Source organism: Microcebus murinus, chromosome 11 (genome assembly GCF_040939455.1).
Source record: "Microcebus murinus isolate Inina chromosome 11, M.murinus_Inina_mat1.0, whole genome shotgun sequence".
In the NCBI taxonomy this organism is placed as follows: Eukaryota; Metazoa; Chordata; class Mammalia; order Primates; family Cheirogaleidae; genus Microcebus; species Microcebus murinus.
Window position 1 is genome coordinate 90,677,724 of NC_134114.1, and position 15,428 is coordinate 90,693,151.

The following is a 15,428-nucleotide window of genomic DNA, read 5'->3' on the forward strand; positions in this document are numbered from 1 at the left end:
CCCTCCCCCTTCTATTTCCACTGGAAAAATGGGTATATTGGAATCCTGTTAATTGCTACTTATTATTGATGCCTTGTGGCTTTTGTTTGTTTTCTCACCTTTTTTTTTCAGGTCCTTATTTATCAAAACTAACAATCAAATTGGATCTTAAGGCTTTCTCTGAAAGGATTCACCATTCCCTTTGGTTGTCTGCCTGGCTGTGTATATGATTTGATTCTCACTATGTAACTATTTTTATTTCTGGTTCTTGTTTTCTCCATCCTTGTGTCACTGAGATAAATCATAGTAGCTGACAGCCATAGAAACTATCTAAGACTTTTGACTTATGGTATCTTAGAAGATGATTCTATGTTGGCATTTCTGTTTTGCACCATTGTGCTTAATGACATAAAATAAATGATTAAATACTTTGGCTTAGCGAATACCTAATTTTTTTTTTTCACAAGCAGTTTTTAAAATGTTTTGCTAAACTCTTATTTACTCAATATTTTGTAGTTTAAAGTGTTGTTAAGTTGTCCCAACATTGTTCACATCATGATAGACTAGAAACTGGATATAGAGAACAGGACTGAACACCTCAGTTCACCGTGACTGGGCCCAGGTGTCACTGGCATTGCTCAGGTGACTGACCTTGAGCAAGTCTGGGAACTGAGGGGTTTGGGCTCAGTAGACTGGAAGGCACATTCCAGTCCAAAGATCCTGGGCATGCCCATCTTCCCTATTCCCTCTCCCAGTCTGCCATGCACACAACGACAATGACAAAAACAATACGTCTCTGGGTAGAGACAGAGAATGTGTGTGTGTGTGTGTGTGTGTGTGTGTGTGTGTGTGTGTGTCTTTTCAAACTGAATTAGTCTGGGTCTAGAGAGAATTAGGAGGGTTTTGATGTCAGTGCCAGGTCAGTGTTGGTTTTGGCTGTGGAAGAGGAGGAGTAGTCATAAATGTGTCTTTTGAGATTGGTCCCCTCTGAAGCCTATCAGGCATGGTGATCTAGGAGGAGGAGGGCTGCTTGGGTGAGGGACAGTGTGTCCTTGCTGGGCTGATTTGATCTGAGAGAGGCTAGAGAGCCCTGCCTTCTCTTTGTGTACCAAGAGGGTGGACCTGAGAGGTGTAGCCTCCTGGTTTACATAGGAAGTCAGAGGGAGGGCCTCACTGAGGTGCTTTTAGGAAGGAAGCCGTTATCTTCTTGGAATACTCACTTGTATCTTCTGATTTCTGCCTCCAGGGACAGTTTTTTGATCATGAATTATGATCATTATTTTAGAATTGATTAATAAAAGCATTATGACCCATAGATAGTGCTTCCTTAAGTATGTAGCTAGAGGTCACAGTTAAGCCTATCTTTCTTATTTCATTATTAATATCTAACCCCTGTTCTTGCTATTATAATAGATATTAATAATGAAATTCTGTTGTCTGTGTCTTTTTATTACTCCAAAATGGAATTGAATGTCTGGACGTATTTGAATAGTTTTTTCCAATTTCCTATGCCTTCAGGTGTTTTACTCTTTTGAATAAAGGTTATCCTTTGACTTTTTATTTTTCTAGGGTTTCTTTGATTATGTTGAAAAGGTAAAAATGAATAGGAGATGGAAAAATGTCTCTGAATTCCTTTTGAGCAGAGTGTGTTGCTTGTCAGTCATCTTACTGTAATGGTCATTTATATACTAATTGTATGTTTTCTTTCACTTGGCCTTAGGGTTAACGTTGAGAAATTAAGGCTTAACCTTAACTTGCCTATTTCCAGTTTCTGCTAGGACTACAACACATTAATTAGCCCGATTCTGTACATGTTGATCAAGTGCTAAAAGCCATGTAGAAAGGATAGTTTTAGATGGAATAGTATGGATGCCTTTTTAAAAAAGTACTGAAATTGATACCTTACCTTCTATTAAAATAATAGGTTTATTTTTTGGATAGTGACATTTATTTTTTATTTAGTATGAGTGGAATATGCAGGAACAATGATACAATTAAAACATTTTATAATTAACCAACATGTTTTACAATATTTATTACTATTAATTCCTAAAAACCAGCCAAAATTGTTCTAGTAAATCCTTTGGATCCTATTCTGTTATTCTAAGCAACAGTAAAAATTCAGAGAAAATGAAAGATGACATAAAGGCATAAAGAAGATAAAGAATCAAAGGCTTTATATGGCCTACAGAATAGTCTGCTCCTGAAAATTAAAACATAGTTACTCTTGTATGAAACTCCAGGAACCAAAAAGCTCTAAAAATGAAAAGTTTTTTTCTCATAACTCATTGGTAGCAAAACCTGACCTAAACTTACATGATGCTATTAATTTTCTTTAACACACCTATTGTGAATTAGTCAAGTATAGAAGTAATATATTTGTTTTTAGAGTGTTGCACCATTGGTGATCTTTTCTAGTATATCATACGTATTTTATGTATCATATTTTCTTCCTGAAATTTGATTCCATGCTCTAAACACACACAGCCTGAAGCACTTCATATGAGGAATTGTGTACCTACCTGTACATGCATATAAACAATTGTTACAGAACACAAGTAATAAGAGACATGGAAAAGGTGCTCTTGGCTTTCAGAGAATGAGAGAATTGGTTCATCCAACAAATATTTGAGTATTTAATGATGTACCAAGTTCTATGCTAGGTTGGGGACTGCAATATGAAGGCATAGGATGGCATATTTATCCATGGCCATAAATATTAGAAGTGGTATGTCAGGAAAATTGAAACACTAGGATTGAGGAAACAAAGTTTGTTGCATTGCAGAGTGCGAGAAAGACCTAAATTAAGGTAATCATAATAATGGAAAGGAGAGGGCCTACACAGAACATAGAATTGACAGACTTGGCTACCGATTATGTCTGAAAAACAGGAGAAACGAGAAAGAGTCAAAACCTAAAACTAATGCTAAGGATTTGAACCTGTGTCCTTGAGGATGTTGATTTTATTACTAGAAGGCAAAACAGGAGAGGAGGGAGATTTAGGAGAGAAGGTGATGAGCTGTAGTGCCAAAAGTGTAGACCAAGATCTCTGGACTAGATGGTAGAAACTATGGGCTGGTACTTAGAGGTAAATTTACAGCTGGAGGCAGAGCGTTGGAACCCGTATTGGAGGAATTAGGAGGTGAAACTAATAACATTAGCTTTGCCACCCTGCTTTGTGGCATGTAGGAAGAAAATGGAAGGAGGATCTTTATGGGTCCTGGAGGATTATCTGTCTGCTGTTCCTGTTCGCTTTAGAATAATGGCTCTAGTATTTCCATTTGTCTTAAACAAAACGAACATTTTAGAATTTGGCCCACAGGTTTTAAATATGCAATTTATTATAAATCTAGGCACAAACACAATCCCATGCTTCCAAAATGGGAATCAGTTTGTTGTTCATATGTGTCTAATATCTATAAAATAGCCATGCTACTACACTTTTTACAAAGATTTATTTCTGTGTACTAAACACAATGTTGCTGAGCAAAAATATGTTTTGGTTTCCTTAGGATGTAGGTTTAAGCTGGTTGACATTGAACAATCTGGTTGTTTTCCTACTAAATTTAAATTTGGTTTCGTTTCACATATTTGTAGTCTTTTCCATTATAGGGATATAAGCAGAATTTACATTTACGTAGTAAGACTATACATATACAATTTGTATTTTTTTGCATATTGTTAAGTAATAACATGAGTTGGGTTTTAAAAAATACATACTGTAATTAATTCTGTAGTGCTAAGTCTACAAATCTGCACTAATTCCAGGCATCCATTATGTGCTATATGACAATGGGGATGTTCTTTGAATGTTAGAGGTCATCTATTATGAATCTTAGAAATTTGCTACAATATGGAGGAATGTATGGAGATTTGGGAAATGGCATTTTTTTTTTCAGATCAGAATACATTCATTTGTGAGGATACCTTGTAATCTTTTGAATGTTTGAACTCCGGGGTTGGTGCTCATCTTCTAGCGGTGAAACCAGATTACAATTTAGGCTTCTCAATTTGGATATAAGCTAAATCTTAAGGGTGTGGGTTTCAAATTTTGATTTGGGATCCAAATGACTATGTTATATATTTAATAAAAGTCTGGAAAGATGACCTTTGAAAAGAAATATGCTCTCCAGTCAGGGATGGGGGCCTGTTTGTTGGAGAGGTGTCTGCTTCAGAGTCACTCTCTATTCCTTAGCAACAGTAACCGCTTTCTGTCTTACCAGCAGTAGCTCCTGACTGCTTGCTTGTGTGCATTTACTCTTCAAAAGTACATACAAAAGCACCTTTTAAAAATTGCTTAAAACAGTTGTGGCTTTCCATTTTCCAGGTGTGTTATTTACCTTAATAACATATTTTTATATTTTTTGTTTGAAATAATTTCAGACTAAAAGAAAAGTTTCAAAAATCGTACAGAGAACTTATGTCCTTCACCCAATTTCCCCAAATTGTTAAAGTTTTATCCCATTTCTTTACTATTTTCATCATGCTATTTTTGTTTTTCTGAAGCATTTTAGTAACTTGCAGGCATGATGTTCCTTTATCTCAAAAAGGCTACTTTGCTAGTATTTTCTAAGAATAAAGATGTTCTCTTAATCTATTCCTAGAACAATGATCAATATCAGGAAATTAACATTGATGCAGTACTTTTATCTATCTATAGACCTTATTAATATTTCACTAATTATCCTAATAATGTCCTTTATAGCAAAAGAATAATAATGGTAAGAGTAACAATAATAGAAATGAAGAAAGAAAAAGAACTGAGTAGGTTCCAATCTGATATCATACATTGCGTTTAATTATTAGGTCTCTTTAGTGTGCTTTAATCTGCATGAGTTCTTCAATCTGTCTTTGTTTTTCGTGACCTTGACATATCTAAAGACTGTAGAGTCCAGCTATTTTGTAGAATGTTCCTCAGTTTGTATTTATTTGATTTTTTTTTTTTTTTTTTTTTTTTTTTTTTTTTTTTTTGAGACAGAGTCTCACTTTGTTGTCCAGGCTAGAGTGAGTGCCGTGGCGTCAGCCTAGCTCACAGCAACCTCAAACTCCTGGGCTCGAGTGATCCTCCTGCCTCAGCCTCCCGAGTAGCTGGGACTACAGGCATGCGCCACCATGCCTAGCTAATTTTTTATATATATATCAGTTGGCCAATTAATTTCTTTCTATTTATAGTAGAGACGGGGTCTCGCTCTTGCTCAGGCTGGTTTTGAACTCCTGACCTTGTGCAATCCGCCCGCCTCGGCCTCCCAAGAGCTAGGATTACAGGCGTGAGCCACAGCGCCCGGCCTTATTTGATTTTTTTTTCATGATTAGATTTAGTTTATACATTTTTGGCATTGTGTCCTTGGTGTGATTTTTTTTTTTTAAATCTAAGTTTTTCTTTTTTGGTTGATATTATTATTATTTTACATTTTACTTTTTTGGTAGAGATCCTTCTTTTGTGTGATTTTCTAATCATCCATTTAACTAATATTTCCTAAATACTTTCTCTTCAAGGAAGTGTAGGGGATATGAAGATATGACATGTCTGTACCAGCAAAGACCTTCTCATCTTTTTTTTCTTTTCTTTTTATTTCAGGATATTATGGGGGTACAAACATTTTGGTTACATGTTATGACTTTGCCTCACTCAAGCCGGGATTAGAGGCATGCCCCTCCCCATACAATGTTTATCGTCTAATCTTAAGAGAAAGGGGCATAAACAAAAATAGCTCCTTCTTTCTCCTATAGTAGCCCTTTGTGATTTATAAGTTATATAGCCTAAGACCTTCACAGAGTCCCAAGTTTTCAAATGCCATATTCTCATCTATTACCTCACTCCTCCCCCCATTAAATTCTGGAAAGTATAACAAATTGTTATGAACTCTTTCAAAGCCTTAATGATTATATAAATACAGAGCTAAATCATTAATAAAATATTATTTAATATTTAAAATACATTCTGCCACTAAAAGAAAATGAATACCATCTATTTCTTCCTTTTTACAGTAAGATTAGCCATGAATTTACAGGTGATCTAAACTCAAGGTGATGGTGGTAGGTGATTCTCCCATAGGAGACATGTCACAGACCATGCCCTGGGTCACTACAGAATTAGAAGTTCTCTCCTTTACCCCAAATTTCCGTATTCTTGTATTTCTGTATTTTGTATTTTTCTAAATGATGGATAAGGTATAATCTATAGATAGAATAATTACCACATCATATTTGAAACTATAAAAATGTCTGCATTTTGATTGCTTTATTTTACCCTTATATCGTGAGGAAAAAATGATATGCATTGGTTTCTTCCTATTTTTTCCCAGCTATTGACCTGAAAAATGATTCTGGAAAAGTGTACCAAGGTCCTGCAAAAGGCTCTGCTGATACAACCATCATACTTTCAGATGAAGATTTCATGGAGGTAGTCCTGGGCAAGCTTGACCCTCAGAAGGTAACATTCTCAAAACGTTCATTTGTTTATCATCATTGCTTCCTATTTGACAATTGCAGTTTTTGAGCTGATTCCTAAATTCTGATGTATCAGATGGATTCCTTACAACTCTGAAAAAGACAGAGTTGGCACCAATATTCTGGTTCACAGATCATATATTTTTTTAATTGAGTTTCAGCTGACACTTTTTAAAACAATTTTTGGGTGAAATTCTTCAGCATATAGTAAAATAATACAAAGTCCACATCTAGGCTTTTTAATATATTCTGTCATTTGTTCAAAGGTAAAAAACCATATGATATTAGTATATATTGCACAAAATTAGACATTTATTCCCAATTTATAAGATTAAGAACTAACTCATTGAAAATTGAAATGGATATTTTAACATAGCAGCCAGAGTCTTACTTAAGATGAAACATTTAGAGGTATTTCAGTGGAAAATTACAGTTAAGATAAGAATGCCTTTTCTGACCATTATTAGTTAATATTATTCTGAAACTTTCAACCAATCCACAAATGCACAAAATTAATTGATGTTGCAATTTTAGTGGAGAAGAAAAACTTGTTATTTTCAATTCATGATTATGTAGCTAGAAATCCCAGAAGAATCAATGGTATTTTAGAATGAAGGAATTCAAACAAATGGTTGAATACACAGATGTTTAAAAATAGCTTTTACATATTAATAGAAGCAAAACGAACTAGAAGATATAATGAAATACCTTTGTTTATAGTTACAATCCACAGTATCAGTTACTATCCTGACAAGAAAAGTACAGTGTTTATTTGAAGAAAATTATACAACTTTACAAGAAATGAAGTAATTTAAATAAATGAAGAAATATACTATTTTTCTAGATAGACTAATTTATAAAGAATTATAAAGTAGGATAGTGGTTAAAAATATGGTCTTTGGCATCAGATAAATCTATTTGAATCTTTGTCACTTAATCTCAAAGCCTCAATTTTCTCATGTGCAAAATGAATATAATAATTGTAATGATCCCAAAGGATTATTATGGGAATTCAATATGATAACATATGTGGAGAGTTTGTTATAGTGCTTGGCACCCAGTGAGCCCTCTGTTTATTCCTTCCCAGGAATTTATTTAGTACTTACTCTGATTCAGGTTCTGGGTATTGGCTGAACAAGACAATGCCTCTATTGTGTGGAGTGTAGTTCTAGAGTACTAATAGGAAAGAAATATAATTTCAGCTATGAATAAAAATAAGGCAAACTTATTTCGTAAAGGGTAACATAGTAAATATTCTAGGCTTTGTGGGCAAGGTGGTCTCTTACAGCTATTCAACTTTGGCATTGTAGCATTAAAGTAGCCATAGATAATATGTAAACAGTTGGGTATGACTGTTCCCATAAAACTTCATTTACAAAAGCAGGCAGCAGACTAGATCTGGCCCTCAGGTCGTAGTTTGCCAGCACTTGGGTTAGTGTGACAGGGTAGTGGAACTATTATAGATAGGTTTAAAATACCTGAAAGGGCCTTAGAGAGACTTGAATAAAGTAAGGGAATGATGCATGAAGCTAAGGAAATAACTAGTACATGGGCTTCAGGCAAGAGTAACTTGGCTTATCTGAGTGTAACTGAAACCAGTGAGGCTGATAAAATGAACAATGAGGAGAGTGGTAAGGAGTGAGATAAGAAAGGCTAGATGACACAGGGCCTTGAAGATTTTGGCAATAGATCTTATTGCGTGTGATAGGAAGCCATTGGGCTATCTGACATCTCTCATATTTCAATATCTCGCTTAGTCTTCTCTGAGCTCCAGAGTGATATAACCACCTCCCTACTTGACCTCTCTGATGGGCATCTTACTGGCATCTCAAACTTACTATGTTCAATATAGAACTTGGGATTTAATTTTCTCCCCTGTTCTCATCCTCTCAGTAAGTGGCACCATTTATCTACCCAAATTATTAAGGCCAGACATGTAAGAATTTTCTTAGGTTCCTTCTATCCCTCTATATCCTTTTCATCCCTACTCCTGCCTGATCTTTCTCCAGGATATATCTTGAATTCATCCTATTCTCTTCATCTCTAGAGATATCGCTGTGATATAAGCCTCCATCATTTCTCACCTGGCTTATTACAACAGCTTCTTGACTGGTCTGTCTGTCTTCTTCCAGCTCTCCTCGCCCATCTCATCTGTTCTCCACACAGGATACTTTAAAAATCTAAATCAGATGGTAGTTCATCCCACCGGAGGAAAACTTCCAAGATTTCCTTTTGTACTTGGATACAGTCCAGTCTACTTGTTACCATGTCATATGTGATACTTCCCTTGCTCATCTTCCCAGCGTCATCCCACACCATATGCCTCACACCTATAATGCTCATTCTTGTTGCTTTGTCCTTTTTCTCAGTTCCTTCCCTCCAGCTTTGACTCCTTCAGTGTCTATATGTTTTTCTTTTCTGGAATCCCCCCACCCCAGTTTTTTGCTCGGCTGGCTTCATTTCACCCAAAGTAGTTCTGTCACCAGTGTACAGGTTCCTCAGGACGCACTTACCACCCAGCGACTGGCAAGTGTATTGAGAGAAAGCGGACAGGCTCAGGGAAGGCTGTGCAGAAGCGGAAGTACACTCCCAGGAAAGGGCGTGGGCAGGCTCTGAAAGAACAACTGCCCCAACCCTGAGCAGTTGCCATTTGTATTTGTTGAAGTCAAAGAAGGCTGGGCAGTCAAAGAAGGGGAACTCAGGGTTCCCCTGTTTGTCCCACAGGCCGAGTCAAAACCACAATGTTAACTTACTACAGTTGTGATACATTAGGGGAAAGGTCACTTTGAACCTGCGCAATGCTGGGACGTTAATGGCTCTGTGTTTCTCCTCAGGTCTGTTCTGTCAAGGGCTGTTTGTTTGAGCCAGTTGACTAACTTTTCTGTTCCTCCTCCCTTGCTCATCCCTGACTACTCACTAACAGTTCCTTCTTGTTATATTCTAATAGCCTCCTGTTTTCTCCTTCATAGCATTTTTTGTTTTGCTTTGTTTTTGAGACAGAGGGTCACTCTGTTGTGCAGGCTGGAGTACAGTGGCGTGATCACAGCTCACTTGTAGCCTCAAACTCCTCAGCTCAAGTGGTCCTCCTACTTCAACCTCCCAGGTAGCTAGGGACTACAGGCACACACCTGGCTAACTTTTTATTTTTCAGAGAGCTAGGGTCTTACTATGTTGCTCAGGCTGGCTGGCCTCAAGCAATCCTCATGCCTTAGCCTCCCAAAGTGCTAGGATTAGAGGCATTAGCCACTGTGTCTGGCCCTTCATAACATTTATAAGAGGCCTTAATTATTTGTTTACATTTTATTTTTTGACTCATACTTTAATGTTAGCTCCACGAGAACAGGGACACATGTCTATTCTCTAGCCTAGAATATTGCCTGGCATACTGTAGATAACCCAATTAATACTTGAGTTGATTAAAGCAAGTGTAGAAGTCAGGAACACAAGCTCAATAGCAGTAGTTCATGCTATGTAGAAGTTAGAAACTTCTGCATGTCAGACTCCATAAAATATTCCCATAAACCTGGGGAAGAAAATAAAGAAGATGATGAAACATAGTACGTTGGTATCACTAATATATAAAAAGTTCTGGAAAGCACTATGACCTCAGTAGAAAAAGTGGATAAAAGATATGAATCGGTAATTAATGAAAGAAATAGAAATGACTAACATATGTAAGAAAAACTTAATTTTTCCCAGTATCCAAAAATGCAAATTAAAGTTGTAATTTTTGCCTCAAATTTTCAAAAATTAAGAAAATAGTAGTATTTTAAAGGTTGAGGTAAGAGAATTCCCATGTAGCTGGAGGGAATATAAAGTTGGTATAGTTTTTCTGGAAAGTACAGTGCTCAAAGTTCCCAGACTTTTTTCTTTTATGGCAATTTATAATCTCATTTCTTTTTGCATAGCACTCCCAGGCTAATCCAAATACCTAATGGTTCCATTTAAGTAGTTAGGTCCAAATAAGAGTAGTTTTTTTTTTTTTTTTTTTTTTTTTTTTTGAGACAGAGTCTCACTTTGTTGCCCAGGCTAGAGTGAGTGTTGGCGTCAGCCTAGCTCACAGCAACCTCAAACTCTTGGGCTCAAGCAATCCTGCTGCCTCAGCCTCCCAAGTAGCTGGGACTACAGGCATATGCCACCATGCCTGGCTAATGTTTTTTCTATATATATTAGTTGGCCAATTAATTTCTTTCTATTTATAGTAGAGACAGGGTCTCTCTCTTGCTCAGGCTGGTTTCGAACTGCTGACCTCGAGCAATTCGCCCGCCTCGGCCTCCCAGAGTGCTAGGATTACCGGCATGAGCCACCACGCACGACCACAAGAGTAGTTTTTTTTGTGTTGTGTTCAACTGCTATGACAGTATTTCCCTCACAAATTTTAAATATTCCACAGTGCCACTGTGAGTTTGCTGTGATGCCCAGTGCATTGAGTGCACAATTTGGAAACTGTGGTGATACAGAAGTATGTTAAGAACTTAATTTAATAAATGTTATGATTCAGTAATTCTTATTCTAGGGATATAGCCTAAAAAAAGAGATAGGAAGATTTATATACAAAATTCTGCTCAAAAATAACCATCAAATGTTGATATTTACTTCAGATAATTAGGTGTTCTTATTTTAAGTTGTAATTCTCTCTCAGACTTTGGTACCCTGCAGGCTGGTCTAAGTACTAACTCTTTCCCTGTAGGAACAGCGGAGCCTCATTTCAGTGACTGCGCAGTAAAAAGCAGTGCTAGTTTTGAAATTCCAGTCTCCTAGTTGAATACCTAGCATTTGATCCTGATTGAATGAGTTCTCCTTTATTATTTCTGGGATAAAAAGGTTTTGCCTTTCCTCTAATTGATGAGGATTTGCTTCTGAGATTAAGTTTCTGCAAGTTAACACAAGTAGGAGGCATTGTTGAACAAAGATCACCTGAGTTTTAAGTCTTGGCCCCTACCTCTTGCTGGCTCGGAGGCCTTGAGCAGGTTATTGAAGTGCTCTGAACTTCAGTTTTCTCATCTGTATGGGGATACGGACTTCTGATGTGACAAATTCAAGTTGAAGGCTGTGATTTTTAAATGTGATAATATTTGTGGAGCTGCTTAATAATGCTAAGTGTATATGGAGATTACTGTGTTTTCCATCTGGCTAAAAAGCTAGAGGCTTTCTTTTACTTTATATTTTATATAAGCTATAAAAACTATCATTTATTTTTATTTCACTCATAGGTAATTCTCACTGAGGGAGAACTTAAGCAACTTGCTCAAGTTTCTATATCAGGTCTGATACAGAGGTAGTACAGAAACTCAGTGTTTTAACATGCCAGCCTTTTGTTTTGTTTTGTTTTGTTTTGTTTTGTTTTGTTTTTGAGACAGTCTCACTCTTGCCTGGGCTAGAATGCTGTGGCATCAGCGTAGCTCACAGCAACCTCAAACTCCTGGGCTCAACCTATCCTCTTGCCTCAGCCTCCCGGGTAGCTGGGAATACAGGCACGCGCCACCATGCCTGGATAATTTTTTTCAATTTTTTATTGTTTGGCTAATTTCTTTCTACTTATAGTAGAGATGGGGTCTCCCATCTCCCAAGCTCAGGCTTGTCTTGAACTCCTGAGCTCAAACAATCTTCCCGCCTTGGCCTCCCAGAATGCTAGGATTACAGGCGTGAGCCACCATGCCCAGCCAGCCTTTTGTTTTGTAATAATGATGAGCTTAATATGCTCTTATCACATGTCAAACACTAAGCTGTACACATTGTTTCATTTAACTCACAAAACAAAGTTGTGTTTATTAGGTACTGTTGTCATGCCTTCTTATAGACGTGGAGACTGGAGCTCAGAGAGGTTAAGTAATTTGTCCAAGTTCACCTTGCTAATAAGTGGTGGGAGCCTGGATGTTAGCCCAGGCATTCTGATACTACAGCCACGATCTAGTCACCACAGAATTATATTATCTTCTTTTATCATTATATGGCTTTCTATTTCATGAAGATGTAGTAAATATTTTTAATCTGCTTTTAAAAGTTCTGAATTGAATATTTTTTTTGTTAGGAATACAGGATAGCATTTTATTCATATGGTGTCAAATTCACGTGTAAGAACATAGAGTAAAGCCAGAAGCATAGGTTGAAACAGAACTCCCAGATCTGTCAGTTCAGATAAATTACTCTATGGTTTTCTAAGATATATAGAAATCATCTTTTTTGCTTTTCATAGATATCTAAGAATATAGATGCTATCTTTGTCATTACATTATCATTACTAGATAAAAGTTGCCTTTGTTGTCCAGAATTATTAACTCAATTGTATTCAGCCTGAACAATGGTCTTTTTAAAAAAAGAAATAAAACGTAACATGCTAACTGTTGGCACTCTTTCCTCTCCTTCCAGGCGTTCTTTAGTGGTAGACTGAAGGCCAGAGGGAACATCATGCTGAGCCAGAAGCTTCAGATGATTCTTAAAGACTACGCCAAGCTCTGAAGGGTACACTGCACTATTAATAAAAATAGAATAATTAAATACTCTCTTCACCCAGATAAGATTATTCAGAAATAATAAGATTGATTATTCTGCAAAAGTGATCAAACTAAAATGCCAAGGAATTGCTTAACATTTTCAGATTTCAGATAACTTTTCAGACTTTCATTTTCTACTAATTTTTCATGTATCATTTTTATGAGGAACTGTATATAAGCTAGCACATAATTATCCTCTGTTCTTAGATCTGTATCTTCATAATAAAAACTTTTGTGATAGCATTTGTGATAGCATTCATAAGTTGAAAGAAAAATTAAACGAATAAAAGCTACTTTGATACTTTCTACACTTCATTTCTTTATTATTTGCTGTTTCTCCAATTTATTAGTATTCCAATGTTTTAACATAAATTTCCATATATGTACTCATTTTTCACATTTTGTTATAATAGTATTCTGCTTTAAGATAGGAGAAAAGTCTTTTTGCTCCCACATGTTTCTTTCTTCTCCTTTCCCCTTTGCTGGAAATTCTTTACTTTCATACAATGTTTATAAATCTACCAAGTGTACAGCATTCTTGCATGATCATAAAGATAGTCTTAAATCATAAAGATAGTCACTAGCAAGTACTGCTATATCACAATTTTCCCCCACATTTAGCTCAGATGAAGTGTGTTAGAAAATGCTCTTTTGATGGATTGGCTGCAGAGGTGACCAGCAATAAGTGGGTCTGGCAATAAGTTTCAATCACGCAGCACAACTGAGGAGAATGTGTGCGGGTGGCCGTTACAGCCTGGCTTCCCGGAGGGACGCTGACTTTGAGATGGAGATTCATAAGCAGGAAGCTGATTTGGGAGTGCTCTTCAGATCTAGGCTTGTCAGGGGAAGCAGGGATGGGGAGAGGGAGGGGAAGAGGGAGAAATTAGGCTGCAATGCACTTACCACACCTCTGAACCCATCTTTGGGGGAGATTTGAAGCTCAGATTTGTCCCGAGGCAAGTAGTCATCCGTTATGGACCTTGGGCAAAGCAGCTGAACGATTCCTGGAGTATGCTTGTAGTCAGCGGATGATCTTCCCCGCAGCTGAGGGAGTATGTTCTTCAGTCCTGAACTGGGCTTTAGGGAGCTCAGTATAGCGTTTTATTTCAGGAAAGAAGAATGTAGGTTGAGGGAAGTAGAATTTAGGGACCAGAGGAGAAGATCTTAGAAATTGGAACTTGTAATACAACAGTGATGGAACATAGTAGAACTCAATATGTTACTGATTTAGTGAATGAGTAGAATAAGTAGAAGGCATAGAATAAAGTTAGATAGTTCTAATTATGCCTTTCTCTCATGAATTCTGGATAGTAGAAGGATCCATTGCGTTGTTTTGCCAATTGAATTTTTAAAAGAAGCAATAGTAATCTTTTAATGTTGATCTTTTATTGTACGAAATAGCTGTTGTTCCTATTAAGTTTGGAAAAGCTTAGTGTTCAAATATAAAAGCATATTAAAATAAACACCACCATTCATTAATGAAAAGTGTTGATTACATAGACGTGTAGAAGTGTTGATTACATTACCCTAGATGCTTAAAACTTATATTAAGGGAGTTATGTTTTATTTATCCATCTCTGTCACTCTTAAAGGCCAGAGAGCCACTTGTATACAGATTTGAGAACTTCTTACTAGTCCTCATGCTCCTTAACCCTCGTGTAATATTTTATATTGTTGAATGCACCATCCTCCTTAGCTCTTCTTTTTTAACTTCCAGAAAGAAATTTATTAACTTCTTAATGAGCATGTTAATCTCTCTGACTTCTATTTGTGTCTTTTGTGATATCCTTTAACTACCCATGAAGTTCATTAGAGGCTCCAAGGTTTTTTTTTTTCTTCCAAACACCAAGTGGCTCCAGGATGTCCAAAGTTTTTATTGGAAGTGTGTTAACATAGGCTTCCTCTCCCTGCACATAACAAATTCCAGACTCCTAGAAGGAAAGTAGCTGTTCAGCATGAGCCACGTTGTTTGTGCAAGCACTTAGGGCACATAGAGCCACTTGGTGAGGGAATGGTGGGAAACTTTCCAAAATCTAAGTTCCCAGATAGCAGCCAAAGGCCAACCTCAGCAGCACACGTTTCTGTGGCTAGCAGCAGTCCCAGGGCCTGTTTTGTTACCTCTTGTCTACAATGATAGGATCAGCCCCACCCAAGCCACATAGCCTAAGAGCGACCCAGGTGTGATATTGGAGGAAATTTGGAGTATTGGGAAGTCAAATCACAAACGTCCACCCCAAGACTCTTTAACTCTCCTAAACTGCTTTTTTACCCTATCACCTGGTAAACTATATTCATAAGCCTTCTAAGCATGTCACCTATGTGAAAATGTTCTCAACACTGGTAGAATAATCTGTCCTCACAGAACTTTGGATATATTTTAAAGCAATCTGAGAAAGCTGATTTTCACATAGGAGAGAAATAGATTTGAAAAATACTATCCCAACATTTTAACTTTTTCCTTTTAGGTCAACAAATAAAACAGCAAAATTGCAAAGGATTATCTAA

General features: G+C 36.8%; 1 protein-coding gene across 2 annotated transcripts in view; it reads left to right on the forward strand.

Annotated features, from left to right (window-relative positions):
• The window catches only part of HSD17B4 (hydroxysteroid 17-beta dehydrogenase 4), a 79,226-nt gene extending 65,993 nt beyond the window's left edge, over positions 1-13,233 (forward strand). For both annotated transcript variants that reach the window (XM_076008309.1, XM_076008310.1), the window contains exons 23-24: positions 6,285-6,412; positions 12,799-13,233. In XM_076008309.1, coding sequence (XP_075864424.1) covers positions 6,285-6,412; positions 12,799-12,888 — 218 coding nt within the window. In that variant the 3' untranslated portion in view covers positions 12,889-13,233. The remainder of the gene's footprint in view (positions 1-6,284; positions 6,413-12,798) is intronic.
• The last annotated feature ends 2,195 nt before the right edge of the window (positions 13,234-15,428 follow it).